Source organism: Oryzias latipes, chromosome 21 (genome assembly GCF_002234675.1).
Source record: "Oryzias latipes chromosome 21, ASM223467v1".
In the NCBI taxonomy this organism is placed as follows: domain Eukaryota; kingdom Metazoa; phylum Chordata; class Actinopteri; order Beloniformes; family Adrianichthyidae; genus Oryzias; species Oryzias latipes.
Window position 1 is genome coordinate 23,869,323 of NC_019879.2, and position 25,027 is coordinate 23,894,349.

Genomic DNA, 25,027 nt, shown 5'->3' on the forward strand with positions numbered 1-25,027 from the left:
TGTGTGTTGCACAAGTTTGAAGAATGAGCAAAGCTGCCTGTTGAAAGCTGCCTGTTAGTGTACTGAAATGTCCTTCCAAGGTAATTTGAACCAGAATTTTTTCATTGCCTGGACTTGCCAAAAAACTGACATAATGAGGCTGACTTCATTTGACCTACTATGCTGTTGCGTACTCTGTTGTTTGTTCTGCATGCATCTTTAACCTGATAAACCACTTTTTTTTTTTTTTTTTGCATAAATGATTAAAATTGCTCTAAACTGAGACTTTGCATCTAAAAACACCTGAGCATCATAAACATTTGGACAAAGACCACATTTGAGGAATTTTCTACCTGTTTAGCATGGTGTCTCAATAAAAAAAACTAAAATAAAAGAACGTTTATCCAATTTTTACCTTCTGGAGCATGAGACTGAGCAGATGGCACCAATGTGAGGACTTTTGGGGCTCTGCGACAGAAGAATTCCTGTGTGGCTCCATGCAGATTGAAGAAGGCGTGATCAAATTAACATGATCAAAATCACTTGATTCAGCATATGGTGGAATCGAATGGAAAGAAGAAAAGTCAAACTGCAATGAATGACTTGGAGCTCTACTTCAAAAGGTATCATCTTTAGAAGGAACAATGCATTTTCAGAATACACTAAACAGCTTGAACCTCTTTTCATCCGCATCCTATTTGGAACTTCATTTAATAGTTTTTTTATAAACTAGTTCTTGATTTTTAATCAGAACTAACCTTGTTTATATTTATTTATTTTGATCTAATACTTATATATTATGATATCATATATTATTAGAATACAATATCTTTATAAATCAGCTTTTTGATCCATTTATGACTCTGTCTCTCAAAACATTCTCATATTGGCTTTTGAATATGACCACCTACTTCATTTGTGTTTCTGCTGCTGATGTCTTTGAGCATCTTTTCATCAGCGTATTGATTTCCTCTGTTCTCAATATTTTGTAGCAGTGCTGCTTAAAGGCAAAGAAATTCTTGTTCAGACTTCAAGCAAAAAAACAAAAGCAGAATTTTAAGCTACACATATTTTGGTACTTATGGGTCATAAATATGATCACATGTATTTGATCTGTTTGGCTCAACACTCTTAAACTAAAAGGGTAAGAATTAAAATTATCCTTATGCTTTCAATGATATCCTTATTTTTTATTTTATTTTATTTACCAAATTTGATTCTTCAAACTTTAATGACCTCTACCTAGAATTCTTTTTAAAGAAAAAAAAAATATCAAGTCACTAAAACATGTTTTCTCAAGTTAAGATTATTTTGCTTTTGAAAAACTTTCTTAATAAGACTATTTTCTTGCAAGATATTTATAGATATTATGTATAGATATTGTTTTTTAAAGCAAGGGACTTTTTTTATTGTCTTGAGATTCAGTTTTTGCAGTGTGCAGCTAAGGAAAAGCTCATAACTCTCGAATCTGACCAAAACTGATCCAAACCATTATTTGTCGCATCAATTTTTTTACCATAGGTTGATAAGTGCTATTGTTACTTAGGAAACTAACAAAACATTTCATGCAACAACACAACTGCTAACCAAGTTTAACCGCTCTGTTCGGGGGATGCTATTTAGAATAAAAAAAATATCGTGATGCCAGAGTAGGGATGCCAACAGTTTTTGACCTTTTAGATCAAAGGTAAATCATCTACAAGGACCTTCAAGATCTTAAATCCAGCTGCTTGTGATTTAAATGTTTTGGATTAAAGCGAAAGGCCTCCTAAAATTCCTTTTTTTTTCTCCCTTACATTACAGCTAAAGTTATTTGTGAGGGATTGTGATGGAAAAACCTAATCCAGTATTGACTGAAAAGCCAATGGAGTCGAGGATTCAACAAAAATGCTGTGGAAAATTCCCAAATGAAACAGTCACATCAACCAACATGGTGGGGGGTTTATTATGATATGGGGCCGCTCTTGCTTAAGCCAAACGTTTCTTTTTTTTTTTATGTTCAAATGAAAATAAAAAAAGAAAAGAAAAAAGCTGGGTAGTCTCAAAGTTTCTGCCAGGATGTCCTGACCTAAATCCCCCAGCCTCCCACCCCCCAAAAATAACATGTAGACAGAGGTCAAATCTTGAATTGCTAAAGGACTTAGTGGGAAGTGAACAGCTTGACCTAAAGCTTTCACGACATGACAGAAAATCCGCAGACGCCCTACACAGACGTAAAAAAGAACAAGAAACCGAAAAATTCTGAAACCATAAGAAGTATTTTTTAATTCTGGGAAGATCAACTAAAGACATATCCTGATTGATTTTGGAAAAACTTTTTTAAAAATTAGATCAAGGCCTCTCAACTTGGTTGCTAATGAAATCAAAATTTTAGTCTCTGGGGTTTCTAAAGTAAAAAATGCACCGTGCTGCTGCAGCATATTAAGTAGTCCAGATTTGGAGCCTGGAATGACAGCCAAAGGACTGAAGCTTTGTAATATTTTATTTGAAAGTAATAGCGGATGACTAACACTTTTAATGAGCTCCACTGTGCTCTGTTACCTCTGTAGAAACCTCTCTGTCAATCTTGTCCTTGAAACTGCAGGAACAGTGCTTCACATTTTAGGAGCTACCTTCCTCTGTCCTCTATGTAGCTGTTGCTACTTTTAAAGGGGACTCTGGAAAAAAAACGGTTTTCTATAGCTGCAGACGATGATTACTGGAGAAAAAAAATGTATGTGTATCTGAAATAAGAGAACTTTGTGTATTTCACCTCTCAATCATAGATTTGACAGTCTCTGACTTCAAAGGATTTAACTATTATGTTCTTTATTAATAAATCAAGTAAAAAAAAAAAAAACTACAGTAAGGCAGATTTTCTTTTCTAAGACATAATATTACAGCCGTTTTCATTTTATAGGTATAAATGTGGAATTTGGCTCCAACAACTGTGCTTCTTTAAACGTTTAAATTCCATAAAAACTTAAGATATGAGTGGTTATTACCTTTGGCATGTTGTCAGTTAATTAATTTTATGATGTATTGCAATTAAACATTTAAAACATTACAAATACACTGCAATGCTTACTGTCTGCAGTTCTATAAATTGTCCTGAGTTTACTGAAAACCTTGTCTGTTCTTTAAAAACAAAGTGCACACAAACTGTTGCAAAAAACAAACCATTAAATACTTTGATCTTATAACTTCTTTTGTATTAAAAAGATCTGTTAAAATAAGCAACATATTTCACTTTTATTGAAGTGTTAAAGTTCACTAGATCTACATCAGCACCTAAATAATCTTAGGGGGAAAAGAACAATAAAACAACAGTTTGCTGGTCTTATGCTGCCCTCTTGTGGCCAGTTTGGGTAGGGACCTGATTCTAAACTTTTTGCTATGATTACCTCATTATGCATGTAACTTACATAATGCATACATATACCTTGGTGTGTGTTGAGCATATCATTCTTCAAAGAATAGATATCAAAACACAAAGAGAAAAAAAATGAGGGAAATATGTTTCCATACTATAAAGGCATTTATTAAAATATTGCACAAAACGATATCACAATTATTGTGCCTTGCCATCCTTCCACCCTGCTGGGTTGGTTTTTATTATAATACAATCCTTAGGAACGGGCAAAGTAAACCTAAACTGAAACGGTGTTGCAGATACTTGGCCTATTCTGGGTTGGACGGTTTATCCGCACTGGCTGCATCGCAGTGTGAGCAGTGAGTGATGCCTGCCCTTTTGCCATCCACACAAAGGTCAAGTCAGTGTGTGGTGCTGGCTGCCTAACAAATGAACTCCCTATACAGCAATCGGGATCAAAGAAAAGGGAGGAGATGCTCAGAGCCGGCTCCAACACGGCAGAGAAGCATTGATTCAAAGCTAAAGCTGAAAATTACAGCTCCACAGCAACACAGCCACAAAGTTCAAAAGTTTCATCCTCCTGACATTGCAGCTCAGATGTCAGTTTAGTTTAATAAGGGACGTATTCAACTGGGAATGCTAAAATAAAAAATGAAAGACTGACTTGACTCTAAAATAATTTTTACAATTGATCAATCTTCCTTTTTTATTAAATAGCAGCAAAAATAGAAGTGGAAAACATGATTTTATTAAATACTGAAAAGATACAAAAATATATATCTATAAGTATATCCATCTCTACAAACTTAAAGGAATAGTTCACTGTAACAGCAAAAAGCGTAGATGTGTGTGAAATAGGTGTTTGATAGTGAGTTGTATCCAAACAAAGGATCCAGTTTTAATATTATGGAGGAGAAAAAAAATAGAACAATGGATAAACTGCATCTGTTACAATGATGTGCCTACAACAAACTCATTTATAATGTTACATTTTATAAGATAGTGAGAAGCTGTATTTTTACACTCAGCATTATAAAAAAAAATATTCAAGTCTATTTTTGACATTCAAGTTTAAATAAAGTTTTTTTAAGGCTGCGTGGCAAATAATCTCTATTTTTAAAACCCAATACATTTAAAGAGTTGTTACTATAAAATATATAAACAACTGACCATTAATGCAAAATCTTTCTTAGGATAAATGATTAGAGGCCATATTACAAACAATGCCAGCATGGGGATTCAACAGGAGAGGGCCTTGTCCTATCAGGGAAGGCTGCATCAAACTAAAGTTTCAGGCACAGGTTCTTGGTTTTCAGAAGGCAGCTTCTGCCAAACATGCCACTCCACTGTCGGACAGTTCGAGGTATCTGCGCCCTTTTCCCCTCCAGACCGAGAGTCGTCTGTCTTATCTGCAGTCCGGAGAGAGAGGCTCTGCTGGGCCGGTGGTGAGATTTGGAGGTCAGGGTGATGGCTGGGAACAAAGGGGATGGTGGGAGAAATGGACGTTTCTCTTGCGGGTCTGAAACTGGGAAATGGGGAACAACTATCCATCCTGTTCATTGGAAAAGGGCATGCAGGGCATCCTGTCCTTTGTGTTAAGTTGTCTGAGCTAATAGCACCCGATTGGCTGCAGTGGGAGTGATGTAAGGATGAGTCTCGCTGTCTCTGCTCTCTCTGGTCATGAGGACCGCTGCTGCTGCGAGACACAGGGAGGTGGGGCCTGGACTCCAAAACACCCAATGACGTTTGCGTTGGTCTGACGGGAAGCTTGTTGTTACCTTGGTGACAGCTCAGCCCCTCTGATGATCCAAATGAGTCACATTCTGATGCATCTTCAAGGGAGCCTGAGAAAAGTCATTTATTAAAGCCCAGCATTAATTTCACTTCTCAGGGCCATCTGGAACAACATTTTTTATTTTTTTAAAGGGGTCAGTTACCAGAAATGTGATGGCCGGTAAAATCCTTCCCACAAAATTCCTGCCAGGTTTCCCAGAAAGAGTCTGTTAAAGCTTCTGGGGGGGTGGAAGGAGAAAAAGAGCTAAGAGGATTGGATTCCTTGGTTTAATACGTGATCATATGATGAAAGTACAACAGAAGCAAAGTCATGCCTCTCTTTTTAAGCTGACTTTTGTTTCCCCTTTAGCCTCAGCAATAATTCAATCACATAAGTATTACGACGTTGTCCATCTGCAAAGCTCCGAGATTCTGATACTCAAATATTTTCATGATGTGCATCTTTTAACTGTGGGATTTGAAAATCTTTGCTTTGGGCAAACACTTCCCTTTATTTGCTTCCAATAGAAGGCAGGAGAGCCATAAAGTGGGTTAAAGTTTGAAATAATTGTCAGAAAAGATTCTTCTATTCATTATTTTGACCTTTTACATGTTGGATTTTCTTCCTGTCATTGCCTGCTTTTTCCACTAGGTGTCCTAAGTGATCCTTGGCTCATCCCTTCAGTGTTTTCTGAAACTCTTAAGTCCAGCACATCCTTGGTTTTGCTGTTCTTTGTCACTCAGTCCACTGATACTCAACAGAGTATCACTCCCATTGTCCTGCTGCTGTATCGGCTTACCCGGTTTCGTCACTTCAGACTTTCTTTTCATTCGTGCTAGAAATTTTTCAAATGACTTGTTCCTCCTGCACCTTTGTTGTCTTACCTTCGGTCAGACTCAAACCTGCCCTCCTGTCTGTCTCAGACCTCCGGGCACCTGCTCTAAAAAAATTATAAATCTAAAACTCAGCTTTTTGCTGCTTTAGTGTGGGATGATTTGGGTATGAAATGAGGTCAAAGCAAACAATCATCATAACTGACTTGCACTTGTTTAAGTCAGATGTCAAATTTAAGGACCTTAGAGAATTTTAAAAGGATTACGAAAGAATGCAAACCAAGGTTTAAAATCATGCATCATTTTAAAGGTTTTGTTGTTGCAGCAACAGCTAAAACTTGAATAAAATGAATTAACATTTGAAAATTTGACTACTTAAACACTCAGAATAGTAAGTAGACAAAACAGAGGAATGACGTGAATCAAAATGAGAATTCCCTTAAAATCAGGTGCAGTTTTGTACCATTGACTGTATTTGAGAGCTGAACTGAGTGACCCCTCTCCTCTGGTGTTCCAAACAGGAATTACCCACTGGCTCCAAGAAGTCAAAATCACTTACACTTCTATGGAGAAATAAACAGCTATTACTCAGTCAGAATCACTATTCTCTGCTACCTTTTTTTTTTTTAAACAAGTTACTCAAGTTACAAACTGGCCCCAACACCGAATGTTTGAAACGTTTGATTGACAGTTTCTCCAGAGCCCACTTTCCTGATTGGTGACTCTAGTTTCCATGGAAACGTTGCCTCAGACCAACTCGAACCAATCACTGCTTACTAATGTCGTCTGGCTCCAAATGGCAGCGTCCGTGTCACAGAAAAATGGCGAGCGAATTGACTTCATTTGTTTGGAGCTGGAAGTAAACCATTTTCCATGACGTCACACTTACTCAGTCCAGTTCTCATGTACAGTCAATGGTTTGGACTCAGCCGCCCAGTTTGAATTAAAAAAGTTCCTCAATCCAGTCTTCAGTGTGCAACCCTCGTTTTATCCTTTATTTTCCTTTTCTAAGTGAAAAAGATCTCAAATTAGCTCAAAGTTTTTCTCCACATTCCAGAAGGCTGTAATAAAAGTAACTTCTATTACATTTTGTATGTATTTATTTAATCATGTAGTTTAATATTTAGTCCCATATATATGATTCTCTTGCCTTGGGAAGTTTCTTGTAGTCACATTTTCACCCTATTCCTGTCACTTTTCCTGTAGTTTCTTGTGTTTAATCCTGTTTTAATAAAGTTTAATTTTTTTTATTTAGTTTAAGTATTTTGTGGCTCGTCCAACAGCTTTTGTTTATTCCTCTTCATTTAATAATTCTTTGTGACCTGCCAGTCCCTAGTCTCCTGCACTTAGGTTGACTGCCCTGACCTGATCCTCACATATGTTCTACATAAACCCTTACAGTTTCAGTTTGTTTATTTTAGTATTTCTATTATGGCTTACTGGCTGTGGGGAAAAACTGGATTTAATGTCTCAGGTTCTTTGCTTTATCCCACAGATTGTGAAGGACATGAATGTATCACAGAAATGCACTTGTGTTCAGGCGTTTAAATAAAAAGTCTGTAACTACGACTGTTTCAGGAAAAACCTTAAACTTCTTTCTTTTATTATTTTAACATTTTACCACTATCCATCTGTAAGTTTGACTATCAAGTTTTCACATGTGAATTTAAATCTTTAAGCTATTATAATTTTGAACAAAAATAAGCTCACCTTTGTCAATAGAAAAAGCAGGAGAGGAGCTTCCAGATCCGTCTTTTGAATGAGCGCTAACTTTGGAGTCTCTGGAATGTGTGCTGTCCCCTGAGTATTTACACAGCAGTTGATCTGATAGCACAGGGGAGTTATTGTCATAAGGAGATACCTCTCCGCTGGATGCTTTCAGAGAGTCATTGGAAAAACATCTTTCAGTAAGAGGCAGAGGGTCCTCTGGTCTAAGATGGCGGGGCTCTCTGCAGAGACAAGTTAAACACACTTTAAAATCACTTTTTAAGCATTTAAACATGAACGTTTGATGAAAAATGTCTCATTTTAACCCTTGTGCTATCTTAGATGACCCCACCCTTACATTGACATGTTCTCCCTACCATGACAAAGGTGGATAAAGGTGGAAAGATTTCATGTAATCCATGGACACCAGTGAAGATCACAAATCATTGAAGAAAAAAGGTTCAGAGCACTGTCTAGTGGGTCTAGATGACCCAACTCCCAACATTAAAGTGTTTTGGATAGCACAAGGGTTAAGTACAATTCAAGACAATTGCATAGTAAACTCACGAGTACTGAGAGGCTTTCCTCCGCAGCAGGTAGTCCACGACGTCAGGATCGGTTTCAAGTAGACTCATCAGGACCTCGTTCTGCAGGTCGGCAGGAACCTAAAAAAAAAAGAAAAAAATCACTATACAATAATTAACTAATATATATATATATATATATATATATATATATATATATATATATATATATATATATATATATATATATATATATATATATATATATATATATATATTAGTTAATTATTGTTTAGTGATTGTATATATATATATATATATATATATATATATATATATATATATATATATAAAAAAAAAAAAACGCCCCTCTCACCCTCCGCGGGTGGTTTCTCCTCCAAGCTCGGGTCCTCTACCAGAGGCCTGGGAGCTTGAGGGTTCTGCGCAGTATCTTAGCTGTGCGCTGCGCTTTTCTGGATTGAGATGTCTGAGATCTTTCCAGGTATCTGTTGTAGCCACTCCTCCAGCTTGGGGGTTACTGCCCCGAGTGCTCCAATTACCACAGGCACCACTGTCACCTTCACTTTCCATGCTTTCTCCAGTTCTTCTCTGAGTCCCTGGTATTTCTCCAGTTTCTCATGTTCCTTCTTCCTTATGTTTCCATCGCTTGGCACTGCCACATCCACCACAACGGCTTTCCTCTGTTCTTTTTCCACCACTACAATGTCTGGTTGGTTTGCCATTACCATCCTATCAGTCTGGATCTGGAAGTCCCACAGGATCTTTGCCCTCTCATTCTCTACAACCTTCGGGGGTGTTTTCCCATTTTGACCTTGGGGTTTCCAGTTCATATTCTGCACACATGTTCCTGTATATTATTCCAGCCACTTGATTGTGGCGCTCCATGTATGCTTTACCTGCCAGCATCTTACACCCTGCAGTTATGTGCTGGATTGTTTCAGGTGCCTCTTTGCACAGCCTACACCTTGGGTCTTGTCTGGTGTGGTAGATCTGAGCCTCTATCGCTCTGGTGCTCAGGGCTTGTTCCTGAGCTGCCAGGATGAGCGCTCCAGTGCTATATTATAATATATAAATATAAATATATTTATATTTATATAAATATATATATATAAATATATTTATATTTATATAAATATATATATATATATATATATATATATATATATATATAATTTTTATTGGAGTGGGTCCTAAGCGTTTTCTTTAGTGAAAGATAGTTAAAAGAAAATTACAACTAGAGCGCTACATTCATTTATTGTAAAGAGCAGACGCATCATGGCGAGCAATTAGCAGGAATGTCGTAATAAAGACAAAATGACATGTCTTAATAAAGAAATCTCAGCTGTAATGATTCACCAGTAAAGTAAATGTCTGGTGGCCTGTGTTGAATGTTTCCCTAGAACAATTTCCTCTGGTGAAAGCAGAAAAGGTAATGAAGAGGTGAATGTTGTTTTCCATAAACAAAGCTGAGGCTGGAAAACACACTAATAGACCCCTACAGCGAGGCTTCTCATTTGGCAACACAGCAAGCAGCGTTCATGCAACTTAATTTTATGAGGTTTCTGTCTTAAAAGACTAAGAAAAAGCTTCTAAAAGGTGAAGTTTAAATTCATTAGGTGGTTTCCATTGTTTTTTGTTAAAAGGCCAATTTAAAAAGCAGGGATTGTTTCATATAAAACCTGGGAACTGTTCATTAACTCTTTGCCTTTAATTGGTGCTGTGCTCTCTGGTTTGACTTGAGCAGGACTTACCATAAACAGCATCTCGTACGAATCAATCATCCTTTGGACCACACTGATGACAGCTGAGCTCTCCTCGGCACGAGCAAAGCTCTCCACCGCAAACTCTTTGTCTGAGTTTTTTTGCTTATGCAGCAGGTTGGGTCCAAAGATGGTGGCTAAATTCAGCGACGTCATTTTGTTTCCAGGGATCTAAAAGAAAAACAAGATATACAATTTTAATAAAACAATTCAACCAACTGAAAAGTTTATTTATTACAAGAAAATAGGACTGAACATGTTTTGGGTTCCCAAAAAAATACTTGGGAATGTTTTTCCCAAGTGTCCCTAATGCTTCAGGACCAGAGGGAAGAATTAACATATTTGGAGGAAGCAAAATTTCAAATCCATCAATAAAATTACTAAAATAAAATAAAATTACTTTTGTGCAGAAAGATCTCGGTTGAATCCAGAACATGTCCAAATGCAGCATCACTACAGTACATTTTCTTCTCTAAGTATCAACTATAAAATTAAAATTACATCTGTGACTAACAGGGTGCCAAGACATATATATAAATAGATGTGGGCTGTTTATAAAATGTGCACACTCGATTGTCATGTGTTTATATGCCCTGTGCTGTTTAACAGCTACAGTATAAACACATTTTGACAATATATACACTTATTTCCACAGAGGAACATTGTGTGCTTCAGCTGCAGCAATGAGAGAGATCTTTAACTATATTTTTAGGAAATCTTAGGAGATCATCATGTATCATGTTTGTGCTACAACTTATTTTTCTTCTCCTTTGAGTAGTTTCCTTTAGGGGTCACCACAGCAAATCATGTCTCCATCTCCTCTCCTCTGCATCCCTCTGATTCCCATCAACAAATCTTACGTCATCCTTAAATTTGAACCTCCTCTTTGTCTTCCTCTAGACCTCCTTCAGCATCCTTTTTACGAACATTCATTCCTGATACTACCCATCCTCATCACTCCCAAAGAGAACCTCAGCATCTTCATCTCTGCTTCCTCCAGCTCTGCCTCCTGTCTCTAAACCAACTACATGGGTGCTCTCACCTTAGTCTTCTACACCTTTTCTTTCATTCTTGCTGACACTCTTTGGTCGCACATTACACCTGAAACTGTCCTCTCAATCCTGCTTACATGCGCCAAATAACCAATTTTCCCACATTCTCTCTGTTGCCCTGGACTGTTGACCCAAGGTTCTAAAAGTTCTCCACCCTCTTCACCTTTGCTCTCTGTAACCTCATCATTCCCATTGAGTTCTTCTCATTTACAGATACTCAGTCTTGCTGCAGCTGACTGTCATTCCTTTCCTTTTCAGAAGAAATTTTCACCTCCCTACATGTTCCTCCACCAGCTCCCTGCTCTCACCACAGATCACAGTGTCATCTGCAAACATCATGATCCACATCGATTCCTGACTAACCTCATCTATCAGCCTGTCCATCACCACAGCAACAAAAAGGAGCTCAAAGGTGATCCTTGGTGCAGTTCCACCTTCAACTAATGCAACACACAATGCAACTCCTTCTGATCTTCCTCATCTGGGTTTCTCTTCCTTTGCACAAAACCTTATTGGTGGTCGCAAATTTTCACCTCTGACGTCAGTCAAGCCTTCACTACCTTTTCCCATAGCTTCATTGTATGACTCATCAGCTCTGATCCTCTGTAGATTCCACAACTTTGAATGTCTCCCTTCTTAAAAATGGGCACCAGAACCGTTCTCCTCCATTCCTTAGGCATCCTCTGACACTTTAGGATCTTGATAAACATTCAAATCAGAAACTCTACTGCCACCTGTCCTAAACACTTCCGTACCTCAACATGTATGTTGCCAGCACCAACTGTTTTTCCACTCTTCATCATCTTCAGTGTCTTCCTCACTTCTAATCTTTGCTACTTCTGTGTTTGACTGTGCTGTCAAACATTTTCCTCATTCATCAACTCTTCAAAAATTCTCCTCACCTCTTAAACCCTTTTCCATCTCTGTCCTTTCTCATCGTAACGTGCTGCAGAACTGTTTCTCTGCATCACCTGTACAGATCCACCTCTTCCTCCTTTGTGTCCAACCTGTCCTTTAAGTCCTCATGATAAAACAGCTTGAACCTGCTCCCAATCTGTGACCTATGCTCCCTTTCCATATGGTCTATTGAAACACAGAATATCCATCTTTCCATCAGATTTCTAGTTTCCCTTGACAAAATTCCAACTCTAAGTCCTACATTTCTGCCTTTCCTTTTTTTCTCTGCTTATAAACACACCTTCCTCTTCTCCTTCTTCCACCAACAGTCATCCAATTCCCATCAGCACCCTGTAACAGCCCCTGTGGGGGTTGTTGTTAACCTGGGCAACAACTAATGTGGTATAAAGTTATGTTTGTGATTTCTGTGATTTAATTTGGTTGTCCTTCCTGATACAACCCTATGCATTCACACAGACTTGGGACTCGCACAACCAACCGTTAGATTCCGCCCTTTTGTGGTGACATTATCATGTTCCTTTTACACCATTTAATAAGAAATTAGAGATGGGACATCTGTATAATGATCGAATTCACCAGATATGGCAGTTCTTGTTTTGTGTTTTTTGGGGAAAGTTTTTCTGAAAGACATTTTTTGTTCAATCACCAAGAAAATCAAAAATGGGGTTAAGTACGATGGAGTAAAGATTTTTCTGAGTAAAAAAAAACTTTTTTCCATCATTTTCTATCTCAGTTACTCTTACCTCCTTTCCGTCACTGTCAAGGCTGTCGTCTGCATGTGTGCACACAGTAGACAACAAGCAGAGGAGGCGCTGTAGTGTATCGCTGTTACAAGGAGGAAGCATGAAAATCAGGAGCTGAATCGCACTCTGTTGGTCTGAGTCATCCAACACTGCGGGAAAAAAAAAATATTTGACAGTTTTTTTGTGGCCTATAAATTAAGAAATCCGAACAACATGAACTGTTTGCAACAGTATGCACGTCTGCTCCTCACATATTGTGTTGATGAAGGCTGTGTAGAGCTCTCTCGTCAGAAGTGGATCAGGCAGGTCTCGGAGGAATTCTTTCAGCAGAGCCGCAACATCGTGAACACTGTGCTCCTCATCCATGATTACCTCCCAGCCTTGATCAAACTCCTCTCGCAGCTGCATGGAATATCGTAAAATTTAAATGTTTATTCAGTGCGAGCAACTTATCAGTGCGAGGAGCTGCTTCAATGTGCACAGATTCTTACCTGCCGTACTCTCTTCTTGGAACTCCCAACACGGAAAATTCCAACTGTTTGCAAGCCTAAACAAAGACAGAGAACCCCATTGGTGCAAACATGGTGAGTAATGTTCACCAGCACATCATCAATCATTGCACACAGCTGCAACTTATTGTCTGCTCTTATAAATCTGTACCATATTTCTCCAGATGTTGGCAGCAGAGGTCAACCACCCTCGGCACCTGTCTGTAAATGGGATTAAGGCTGAGCTTTTTGTCCTGCTGCTTCTTTTTGTTGGTGGTTGCGTCATCAGGGAGAGACAGCTGAAGGGCCTCCAAAAGCCGAGACTGGCTATCATCAAGGTCTGTGATGCAATCCACAGACACTCCGCCCTGGCCAACAGATGGAGGACAACCATGCAGTGATTGGAGAAGCAAGTGATCCTGTGCTGCTTTTAAAGAGCCACTAAAATTAAAATGGTGTTTTAAACATGTTCTTGTAGCATTGTTCTCATGATGGAGGACAAATATAAAGAGAGTTAAGCTTAAAATTGCATTTCTGAGTACGGTATATTTAAATCATTTTCCTCGATCAAAACTGTACGGATTGATAGGTCCGATATTGTTCGCTTGGGGTTGTGAGGCGCTGTAACCTCCCTGCTTCGAGCTCTCAGCTCGGAAGGAGCGGCGGGATTCACCCGCACCAATAGGCCTGCCTGCCCACAACTCAGAGGCAAATTTCTAATCTCCTTGCGCTCTGCAGAAACTATGTTCTAGAAAACGACCCAGGTTTTTTTTTTTTTTTTTTGGCTAAAAAAGACACAATCCTAATTAAAAAGATCACTGGGAACGCTTTTGAAATAGATCAAAGGATGATTGGAGTGGGACTTTAAGTGGTTGAATTTGTCATTTTGTTTTTAAAGTTGTCTCCTAATCTGCACACATTAAAGGAAAAAACAAAATCCCACAAAAATCTACCAAGGGTGTAATTTGACAGTTGCTCTATATTTGTGTGTCCGAGTTTCTGACAGGAAAGCCTACCCTCCTGCACGTCCTCGGAGCTGTGTCTGGTGTGCTCTGCAGAGGCGATTCACTTGGGGTCTCTGATGTGGAGCTGAGCGATGAGTTGCTGCTGGACTGTTCCCTGATAACCCTTTTCAGGCTAGAGGACAGGTGAGGGAGGGATAGCATCAATTCATTGGGGTTACTGTGCTCCTCTCTTGGGTGATCGTGCCGCAGCTTGTGCTTGCGGTCGTTGGATATGACATGAGACAACGGTATGCCAAACGCCTGTGGGGCAGTCTCTGTATGAGGAGGGGAAAAGCAAAAGAGGGAGACTTAAAGTTCACATGCTTCAGTTTTTATCTTTGTGTCATCAGAGATCCTCTAAATGACCCTTTTCTGGTCTGTTTTCCTCTTTTCAAACCAATTTTCCATTGGAAGCAACTAAAACCAGGCAGTTGCGAATTCTCTCAGACTTCAGCTTTTAAATAAATCCTGGTCAAAATTAAAACAATGCAGGAGGCACAGCAAGAGCGGCGTTCTGCCGTGTGCACTTGATACACAGAGTGCACATACTTTAACAAGTGCCTCTGTAAACAAAAGGGGAAAAAAAGGAAGGAGGGGGCTGGGCATGCTGAAGGATAGGCAGCAGCGAAAGAGCCGCCACTCAAGATTGTTTTAGTTATTTCCCTCGACTGCCACTATTCGTAAGAGAAGATCGTTTTCTTGCAACATTGCTAGGAAGGGTGGGGCTTTTTGCAGCCTGGATATCACAGTTTCCTCTACATTGTACTATTCTGATCAGTCAAAACCCCTTGAGCGCCAAATTTCTGTATTAACAGAGCCAGAAGAAAACTTGAAAAATGACTGTTTTAACGTCAGCATTACCTTTGTCTTTTGCCTTTTCTTTAGATAGTGAATCCAACTTCTTCCTAAGAGACTTCTTGTGCTTGTGACCATCTGAAAAGTAAAAGACAAAAACATCTGGTTTACGTAATCGCTGGTCATGCTTACTTTGCTTTTTTTTTGGGGGCTGATTGAAAAGACGATAAAGCAATCCAAACGGCTAAATAGTGCAGAAAATGTCAAACAACATTAATCCCAATCCATCTTTGTACGTCACGGTGAAGAAAGCAGCTGTGAATGCAAAACTTTGAGGAGCTAATGTACATTTTGGTATGGTGATGTGGCAGCCCGGATCGTGGCACTGAAGCAGGCGTCTGAAAGCAACATCCTGGAGTCGAACCCGCTCCAACTCCGACAGGCTCTGCAGGGGGACGGCCTTCAGGGAAACGTTATATCCTAACGCACTGTTCCAGGTGAAATCACCCTGAAAACAAATGCGGGCGGGCATTAATACAAAAATTCAGACTGAAACACACAACTAAAAACTGTCATTGCTAATTCATACTTGCTGTTGTAAAAATAAATAAATAAAATAACGTGACTTTTCCTTTTTTTTGTGATCAAAAGGTTAAAATCCTCACATAAAGGGGATTTTTAAATCTCAATTTCAGCCACACACATCATCAATAATAGTTGCATTAATTTTAGTTAAAATAGAAGACAAAATGTTGGAATCATTTTACTATCCAGATAGACTTTTAAATTGATGCCAACCCTTAATTAGTGAGTTTAATCTTTTATCGTTCCTGTGATGCATACGTTTTGCAGTGTGTAGTAAAATAAACTATAAAATATTTCACAGATATTCTAAGGATTTGGAGCTATGGAAATAATGAGGCAAATAATCTGATCTGAAATTCTCAACCTTTCGAGCATCACTGCGCTGGAGATTACAGAGCTTTGATCCACCACTGTTGAGCCAATCATATGAGCCATGTTTTAAAGAGGCTTAGTGACTCATTATTGGGATAAGGCTTACACCGAAGTCCCTCACTTCCATCAAATAAAGGTATTAGTTCTGTGCTACAGTGGCACGCACCGTCTAAAATACATAAGATGCGACCCAGCGTGGTACAAAACACACTGCGTGATCGAGGAAGTATCTGTCACGGCTCTTTGTGCAGCCTTACAACAATCCAAACGCACACGAAGGAGAAGAACAACTCTGTGCAAGAATGTGAGGCCCACACAGAGCCATAATCTAAACTTCATCACTCCGATCTGGGATTAAAAAAACAGACACGAGGATCTGAGATGGGTGAAATCCCCTGGGGAACTGAGGCAAACTCTCCAGGTGGAAAAACACACTTTACGAGAGAATACAAAAAAATGTTCAAAACTTTATCAAACAAACTAAAAGCTAAATAAAACATTAAAAATTGCTATCCTTATGTTTATTTTTTGAGCAAATTTTACGATATACAAAGTATGACAAACACAAGGCCTCATGTTTACTGGACAAAGGTTGGGGGTTACTAAATAGTTTGTATTTTGGTAACTAAGAGGAGAAACATGAGCTTTGCTCAAATGAAAACATCTGTCTACTCGCATCAGAAAACAGATTTTATGGCCTTAAGTTAAGTCAGAGGTTTACAGTGCATTAAGAGACAGTTTATTCAAGAATGCTTTCAGTTGATTAGAGTTTCATAATTATTTAATCTTTTCTATTTCACGATGTTGTTTTTATTTACATCATTTAACCCATTCATGCCTGAATTTGTTTCCAATTTTACACACAAAAAATATATAAATATATATATATTTTTTTTTTCCTTTAAGGTATTTCTACATTTCTGCAGCAGTCCTGGAATAAATGGTACGAGTAACTATACGTTGAAGGGGTTTACATCCTGGTTTCTTTATAAAATAAGTACTTTTGTCATTTTAATCTGTAAAAGTTGCCAGAGACATCAATATTTTTTAACTTAGTTAAGGAATCTTGTTCTGGATAAATTAAAATACAAAAGCACTTTTATCTTTTATAATAAATAATAAGACTTCAATAATTTAATATGTACTATTTGTAATAGATAACATCTTTTAGTTAACTAATAATGAATTTGAGGCTTTCTTTTTATTGTAAAAATTATAAAATTGATGGTTTCTTAATGTTTTACATTATCCAGAAGTACAATACCTGTCAGGATCCTACAATCTAAGTTCTGTAGTTGTTTATAAAGAAGCATTAACTATTCCCTTTAAGGAATCCTTAACCATTATTTACAGAAACTGAACTAACATATGTACTTGTGTATGTCTTTTAGGAGACTTATTCCTAAAATGTACTGCTGATGCTGCAGAAAGTGCTCTAGATTCTACAGAAACAGAAACAGAGGACACAGCTTGCATAACAAGTTTGTCTATTCTTTTGTTTTGTTTTCTGGCTTTTTCCACAGGACAAAAAAATGCCTAATAAGAATTGGCAATCTGCAGTCCCAAAAAAAAGCGAAAAGCCTGTGTTGTTTATGCCACGGATAACAGGAAATGCTGTGAGCGAGTCATGCTTGGTGTTATCTACCCGTTTCATTTGGACATTCCTCTTGTGTGACTATAAGGGAGTGGAAACTTTCTCCATATTTGATGTGATCGTGAGCCGAGTTCCCACAGATTTGCTCTGTCAGCGAAGTGGCATCTTCAAATAAAAACTAAGTGCTCTCTGTGTGGAACTCCAGGTTCTAAGCTCCTTCCCCCCTCCCGGGCAGGTAAGATTTTCTTTGCCCCGGCATGTCATTAGTACAGATTATAGTCTATACCTTTACATTGAGAAAGGAACCATAAAAGGGAAATTTTTCCAAAAGAATCAAAGACCTGAGCTGAGATATATTTGGCTCAAAAAAAAAATTAGTCTCCAGCCTAACTAGTATGAACAAAATTTAAGAAAACAAAGTTTTCTCAGAATTCCAATAGTATAGTCAAGCCTCCCATTGAAATGTATGAAAGGGCATGACATGCAAGCCTTGTCCCCTTTCACTAAACACAATTCCTAAATACAGGTGCACTCGGCTGTGCACTAATTTTAATTCACAGACTTGTTCAAACACACACACACGCTTCCTAGAATACAATGAGAGGAAACTTACAGGGTAGCTCATACAATATGGCAAGATGGAAAGTTCAGATTACACCGATCAAGACCACTTAAACGAGATCCAGCGAGGTAATGAATATTCTTCTGTGCTCCAAAAGACCATTGAGTGCCACAGTACAAAAGGAGATTTCCACAGGAACCCTCCCACTTTTGTCCATGTTGTTTTACTTCAGAGTTCACAGTTAATTATACTTTAGAAGTGGAAAAAATGCATTCATTTGCAAAAATAACACAGCTGGCATTACTTTTATTCTATGCAACACAAAGAAAACATCTGGAACTCCCCCAGTTGCTTAAGCTGGCAGATCTATTTAAAAAAGAATGCAGAAAAAAAACCACAATACTAAAGTCTTTTTGGTCCAAAAAGTGTTCACAACCGCTGGTTTTTCTTTGAATTTTAAAAGGTTTTACTTAAAACTGAAGAATTCTTTAACATCAGAGGATGCTTGGAGCACTAAAGCAACAAAAAAACACAACACAAAAGTTTTTTACTGTCCAAAAACTGTTCACGACTGCTGTAATCTCTCTGGAAATTAAAAATGGTTACATAAAGATTAGGATTTCTTTATCATCAGAGGATGCTTGGAGTGCTAAAGCAACATGGCACCACTGTCTGAGCCGGTGGTAGGGATCATTGCACAATAACACACACAGGTTTTGCTAAAATGAGTCACATTAGTGAGAAAAATATGAAGATTTTAACAATTTCAGTCCATATTAAGCCTTTTGTCACATCAAATTACTGGTAATAGTTTCATTTATACAGTCTGTTACTCACGAAATGATTGTCAAAAGGATCCTGCATCTCCGCTCCACAGTCCACAAACATGGAGAAGCCTTAGTTCCAAATGAATAGAGTCAGCGTCATCTCCACATTAAACACTTCATATTTTCCTAGCTTGAGGACAGCCATCAGGTGTCGCTGCATGCAATGAAATATGAGGGGAAGTTGAGACCTGTTCACATTATCCCCTGATGCATGAATCCCAGATTTGGGGAGGAGTTGGCAGGAGGAGTTTAGTGCCTTCAACACATGATGAGAAGCAACTATGAAGAAGAGGTATGTTCACTGAAGCTGCATTAAGGCCTTTTAATAACAATTTTTAAAACTTTATTATCTGTAATAAAAGAGGTAAAGACTCAAACACTGAATTGACTGTTTTCTAATGTGTTTTATTTATTTGTTTTATTTATCTATTTTAGATTTTGGGTAAACATTTCACACAGTTTACACTAAATTAGAAATAAATTAATTTCCTAACGTTTGGTAACAGAATCAAATCGCAGAATTTGTAACGTCTAAAAAAGTTCACAGTAGAACAATATTCATTCATTCATTTTTTTTTTTTTTTGAATGAATGAATGAATAGAACAATAATATTGGATAATGTGCAATTGTGCAAACGCAAGAAGTCTGTTTCCAATGTATTGTGTTTGTCCTGAAGAAATAAAAATCATGCCTCTTGACCAGAGGTGACAAGCTTTTACTGAATGGATTATCTGTTTCAGAACAACAACATCAGAATGAAATCCCACAACATAAACTGATTTAAAGAAGATTCACAGGAAGAATTCAGCCAATGTAGAATCAGTAGAAATAACAAAGGAGGAGCAAAGAAGATGTAACCCTTGTGCTATCCTAGGCACTTTAACATTGGGAGTTGGGTCATCTAGACCCACTAGACAGTGCGCTGAATCTTTTTTCTTCAATGATTTGTGATCTTCACTGGTGTCCATGGATTACATGAAATCTTTCCACCTCTATCCACCTTTGTCATGGTAGGAATAACACGTCAATGGAAGGGTGGGGTCATCTAAGATAGCACAAGGGTTAAAGACCCACTCCAAACCATGATGGGCCAGGACCAGATGAAAAACCCACCATTTGAAAAAGCTCATGTTTGGATGCAGCAACTGAAATGGGCGGGGCAAAATCTCCCTGCTCCACTCCGTTTTGATGCATCCACTTGCAGACAAATAGATCCGTATACGTCTTCATTTTCTTTGTCTGAGCTGGAATGTGTACGGCTGAATTGCTCCAATATAGCTCGCTATTATGATTGTACCGATAACGTTAGCTTGGGGTTGTGACGGGCTGTGAGCTAAGGAGGGTGTAAATAAGGGAATCCCGCTCCAACTGTCTCCCCCAAAACTCAGAGGTGAATTTCTAATGAACTACTGCTGTTCTGCAGAAACTATGTCAAATAAAACTACACCGTTCTTTGTTTTGTTTTTTGGCCAAAAACTGCATATAAACCCACTGGAACGCTTTTTAAAAATAGACCAAAATGTAGTTGGAGTGGGACTTAAAGATTTAAGCAGATTTAAGTCTGTCTATAAGTGCTAGACAGGCTGGTCTGCATATTTCACACACTGATGACTAACAAAAACATTTTAGCAAATCTTCACAAATGCACCCTGAAGCCGTTCACCTGCTGTGTGAATCAAAGAAAGTCAGTGACGCAAGCATCGTTCCTTAAAGATATTTTAAGTAAAGCAAAGAAACAAAAAAAAAACACATCAAAGCTCAAATCATAAAATATTGAAATTTGGCTTATGGACAACCAGTGTAATGAAGCGGTTAGGGTTTTTTGTTACTATGTAATAGCTTGAGGAGGAGGAGAAGTAGACCGTTTCTATTTTTAGATAAAGATCATTTTAGGCGTTTTATCGTCTCTGGTATCTTTTCATGAACGAGTCAGCGTTTCAGGTGTAAACAGCAAAAAAAGGGGATCCTGCCCTGTACCATCTCATTCAACTATCTAACTTTTTACCATTTTGGTGTTTGTTGAAGCTTCTATGCTTTAAAGTGATAAAAAGAAAGAGAAAAATCATATTTTATACAGAAAACCTTGTTTCTTTTGTTGTGGGATATTTTTAAGTCAATTATTGCACTCACTGAAGGCAAATCTGCACAAAAAAGGCATGATAGTAATAGGTAAAATTAATATTATAATTTATTCAATTGTGTGAAAAGACATTTTATTATTTAGAATTAAAAAAAAAGACAAATCCTGTTTTCTTTCACACAGCAGCAAAAGGAAACACAATGCTTTGGCAGCCTCTCATTTGTTGAGTTGATCACAGTTAACTTCTATGTATTGACTGTAAAAGCAATAGAGTTATGGCGAGATTTAAAGCCTATAAAAAAAACTATCATTTTGTCAATATTAAGGCAGGGTCTCATTCTAAAAGATAAAGTTCATGAGTATTTTTTACTAAAAATTTGATTCAACTCATTTAAATGTAGAACTATTTGTAATTATAATATTTAGAACTGTTATTTGTTCATAATTTTCAAGAATTCTTTTTTTTAAGTTTCCATTCAAAGCCATTCCATTGTTTAGCGGATAAACATTTTAAAGTAACAATAAATATAAACTAAACAAAGGCTGAAAGTTTATATAAAAAAATCATCAACTTTGACATTAACAACTAACAGAAGGCAGTTTTTGCCAGAGTTTGCATGTTCTCCCGGTGCATGCGTGGGTTTTCTCCGGGGACTCCGGCTTCCTCCCACCGTCCAAAAACATGCTTCATAGGTTAAGCGGTTACTCGAAGTTGTCCCTAGGTGTGAATGTGAGTGTGCATGGGTGTGTGATTTGTGGCCCTGCGACAGACTGGTGACCTGTCCAGGATGTCCCCTGCCTTCGCCCACGAGTGGCCGGGTTAAGCTCCGGCAGCCCCGTGACCCCGAAAGGGACCAAAAAAAGGAAAATGAAAGAAAAAAAATGAACCAATAAGTTTTTGCCTGAGAAAAATACAAAAAAATTCTTTAAAGCAAAAGCAGTCAAAGAACAATCAATTATCTAACAAGAAATTAATTAATTAATTAAATTAAATTAATTAAATTTATTAATTTTCATAAGTCAGTTTTGGGGATCAGAACCATGTCAGATTCCAGAAGCCCAACACAACTCTATGGAACATCATACTATTAAAAACAGCATGGTTGGAACATTGTGGCAATTAAAGATGTTTTAAATGCCTAACTTGTTCTTCTGACAATGTTTAGTTTTAAACCCTTCCAATGAAGAATTAAAGTTTGTTTACACAGATATAAACTAAAGCAATCAGTCAGTAATTCATAAATAAGCAAAAGGATCATAAATCTTTTCTAAATTAAGGGAGACTGATCCACAGAAACAAGTACACAACTAACTGTCTCTTGCATGAAAGTTACAAAAAAAGAAGTCTTTATTTTTTTTATTATGGCTTTCATATTTCCTCTCAAGATTACAACAGGACTACAATTGGTTCCTCCAAAAAACCCTTATATTTGGCTCTTTAGAACATCCTGCACAGCTACTCTTTCACTAATGCATCTATAATCACTTTCCTGCTTACAAATGGCTTTCATGAGGAAATTAAAATCGGAAAAAAAGAAGCTGACATAATTAAAATGATTTTTGCATCAAAAATTCAAGTTCTAAGGTTTCCTTGTTTCTCACAAAGCCATGAAGCTTACCCAGCAACAAAGCAAAACCAAAGCAGACGAGTCTTGAAGGAACTGTGGACCTTTGCATGATTGTAAACAATATTAAGCATGTTAGAAGATCAGATGGGATTATTGTCACATTAAAAAGGAATCGACTTATAGGCCAAAAGGCACAGTCATTGACTATTGCAGAATCTCCAAGATGCCACGAGATGAGAGTCTCTGTGCCATTTGGTAAGATGTGCAACTGAAAGCAGTGCAAATCAAGTTAGGACAAGTGTTTGACTGCTGCTTTGTCTCTCACAGCCCTCTGACACCTCCATGACTCAGTTTCGCCTTTCTGCATTCTAACAGAACGCATCTTGTACTTTGGCTGAGAAAACCCTGTACCTCAACCAACTCTGTCTGTTATGTAAACTGGGAAAGACATCATTCAAGTGTCATTTTGGATGAACTGCAGCTAAACAGTAATTTTACACTTGTGTTTACAACCAACATGCTTTTCCATTTTTCTGACAAATACTTGATTTTAGGGTGCAGCAGCTGCAAATCAGCAAACTTGACCCCCATGTCATGCAAACGGACAGTCTCTGGTGGATAAAAATATGTGCCTGCAGGGACTGTAGCCAAGGATCAGGTCAGGCTGCTGTACTGTGAGAAATAAGAGTTGAGGCTTTATTCATGTAAACCAGATGTCTCTGCTTTCCATCTCGGCTCAGACTGCAGAGACTGTGTTGGAGCTCTTAATAAAGAACAGTGATGGAACATATAAAGTACATTATAACATAGATCAAACATACCAGTTGGGCACGCCTTATTTTAATTTTCTGATGTCAGTCTGTGATAAAAGCTTCAGCACAGGAACACATTAGCATCCCACTGCAACATGTTCAATCAATTACCTGACACACCTTCAGCAAAATCTTTGGTTCTTATCCTTAATTACATAGTGACAGAAGTAGGACAGATTTTTTTAAGAGTGTGATGAAAAAGCTGCATGTCTCATGAATTGGGAATTTTTCTGCGTCCTGGGATCCTTGGAAGTCTTGTGTGGAAACGGGGACTCTGATTTCACTGCTGTTGTTCGCTGGTTACTTGGATACTATTGTGGATCAATAAAGCACAGCTTGAATAATTTATGTGTTTGCCCATGAAATGTGACTTTGATTAGTGACTTGGAGGAAGGTTTGCATACAAAGGCGCTTACTAGCTTTAAGCTGACAGCACGGTCATGTGAGGCTCCAGGAAGGATCTCAGGCCTCCGAGTTCAGCTGCAGTTCCCCTCTGTTTGAAAATGTAACTGTAAATAAAGGCACCACCACAACAAGTTCCACAAACTCAATCTTTCTCCCTGATATCCTGTGTTTTTCTCATTTATGTCTACAGTGCTGGCTCAAGTCCAGTGTGTCCCTTCTGAGCTGGAAGCGTTTGCACCAAGTCCTGCAGGGACATGCACAGATTCAGATGGCATGAACACCAAATAGATGACCTCATAATCTATACCAAACCAACAGGTTGCAGACTGGACAGGCATCTTCACAGCTAAAGAGCAGCCCCACATGCAGATTTCTCCTTAAAGGTCAGGCGTGCAACTCTAAGCACTCTTATTTTTTTTTTTTCACTAAAAAGGGCTGCAGATGCAATCTACTTCAAAAGGAATGCAATAAACCATTTAAAGTGACACTAATACACCAGCACCAAAATCACATAGCGATTCATAGTCGTCACTAACTTGATTTTATTGCAAAACTGATTTGAAACTTTTTCCAGGACACTTTTAAGAAGGTTTCATTCAATATAAGGAGGGAAAAAAACTCTTAATCCTACCTCGACTACATCATCCACTGGGAATTCAAGCCACAGCCGGAAATGAGAACAAGTAAATAAGATAGTTACCCAAAGAGTTTGTGGTTCAAAGCGGTACTCTGTGAGATGATCAAAGAAAACTCGTGCGTAAAAAACTTTTTGTGCCCTTCTTGCAGCACAGCATTCTGCACATTTCCAATACAAATCCTAAGTCCAACAATCTGTTTAATGGCTGACCACACCAGTTTTTGGGAAGTTTGCAGTTGAACGCTGCTCACCTCGTAAGACGTTTCCTCCGCTTCTGTGCCGCAGTTCCGCGTCAAAGCAGAGTCCAGGCTCCTGGTCTGAGTCAGTCTCCGCTTGGAAATACTTTTGGGGCTCAGTGAGCACGAAAAAACACTGCTCAGCAGTCCATGAGCGGACATGGCTCATGTACTTTCCACGTATTCAACAAAGAAGTGGAAAAGTCACGTTCACATCTCTGCCATGAGTCCAATCCGAACTTGATGGCGCTCCACAGATGGTCTCCAAAACGCCCAGCGCGCACGGTCCCAGGCAGCCAGGATTATGAAATACGCGCCTGTCTCCTCAGATCGCCTCCTCCACCTCCCTGCAGCTCTGACTCACAGCTTCCTGCTTTCAACATCTCAAAAAATGTTTA

The 25,027-nt window shown here is 38.3% G+C and overlaps 1 protein-coding gene across 3 annotated transcripts; it reads right to left on the reverse strand.

Annotated features, from left to right (window-relative positions):
* Positions 1-3,473: 3,473 nt before the first annotated feature.
* On the reverse strand, positions 3,474-24,986 carry LOC101169001 (rho GTPase-activating protein 6). 3 transcript variants are annotated; one of them, XM_023950985.1, is made up of 13 exons: positions 24,645-24,986; positions 15,299-15,458; positions 15,017-15,088; positions 14,168-14,430; positions 13,324-13,519; positions 13,155-13,210; positions 12,915-13,065; positions 12,664-12,812; positions 9,942-10,121; positions 8,213-8,310; positions 7,649-7,887; positions 5,269-5,343; positions 3,474-5,175 (listed from the first exon to the last, which is right to left on the reverse strand). In XM_023950985.1, the coding sequence occupies exons 1-13, from the start codon at positions 24,789-24,791 to the stop codon at positions 4,610-4,612; spliced, it is 2,352 nt and encodes a 783-aa protein (XP_023806753.1). In that variant the 5' UTR covers positions 24,792-24,986; the 3' UTR covers positions 3,474-4,609. The 3 variants fall into 3 exon arrangements, with proteins under 3 accessions (XP_023806753.1, XP_023806754.1, XP_023806755.1); XM_023950986.1 differs by lacking the exon at positions 24,645-24,986 and adding an exon at positions 18,901-19,067; XM_023950987.1 differs by lacking the exon at positions 15,299-15,458 and having other exon boundaries at positions 24,645-24,985.
* Positions 24,987-25,027: the final 41 nt, after the last annotated feature.

Bases quoted from the DNA above. Each gene is read 5' to 3' on its own strand.
- LOC101169001 (XM_023950985.1), bottom strand. From the start codon at position 24,791: ATGTCCGCTCATGGACTGCTGAGCAGTGTTTTTTCGTGCTCACTGAGC. The intron at 13,211-13,323 runs GTACAGATTTAT...GTCTTTGTTTAG, and splicing joins CCAACATCTGGAGAAATATG to GCTTGCAAACAGTTGGAATT. The intron at 7,888-8,212 runs GTGAGTTTACTA...TTGTCTCTGCAG, and splicing joins AGGAAAGCCTCTCAGTACTC to AGAGCCCCGCCATCTTAGAC.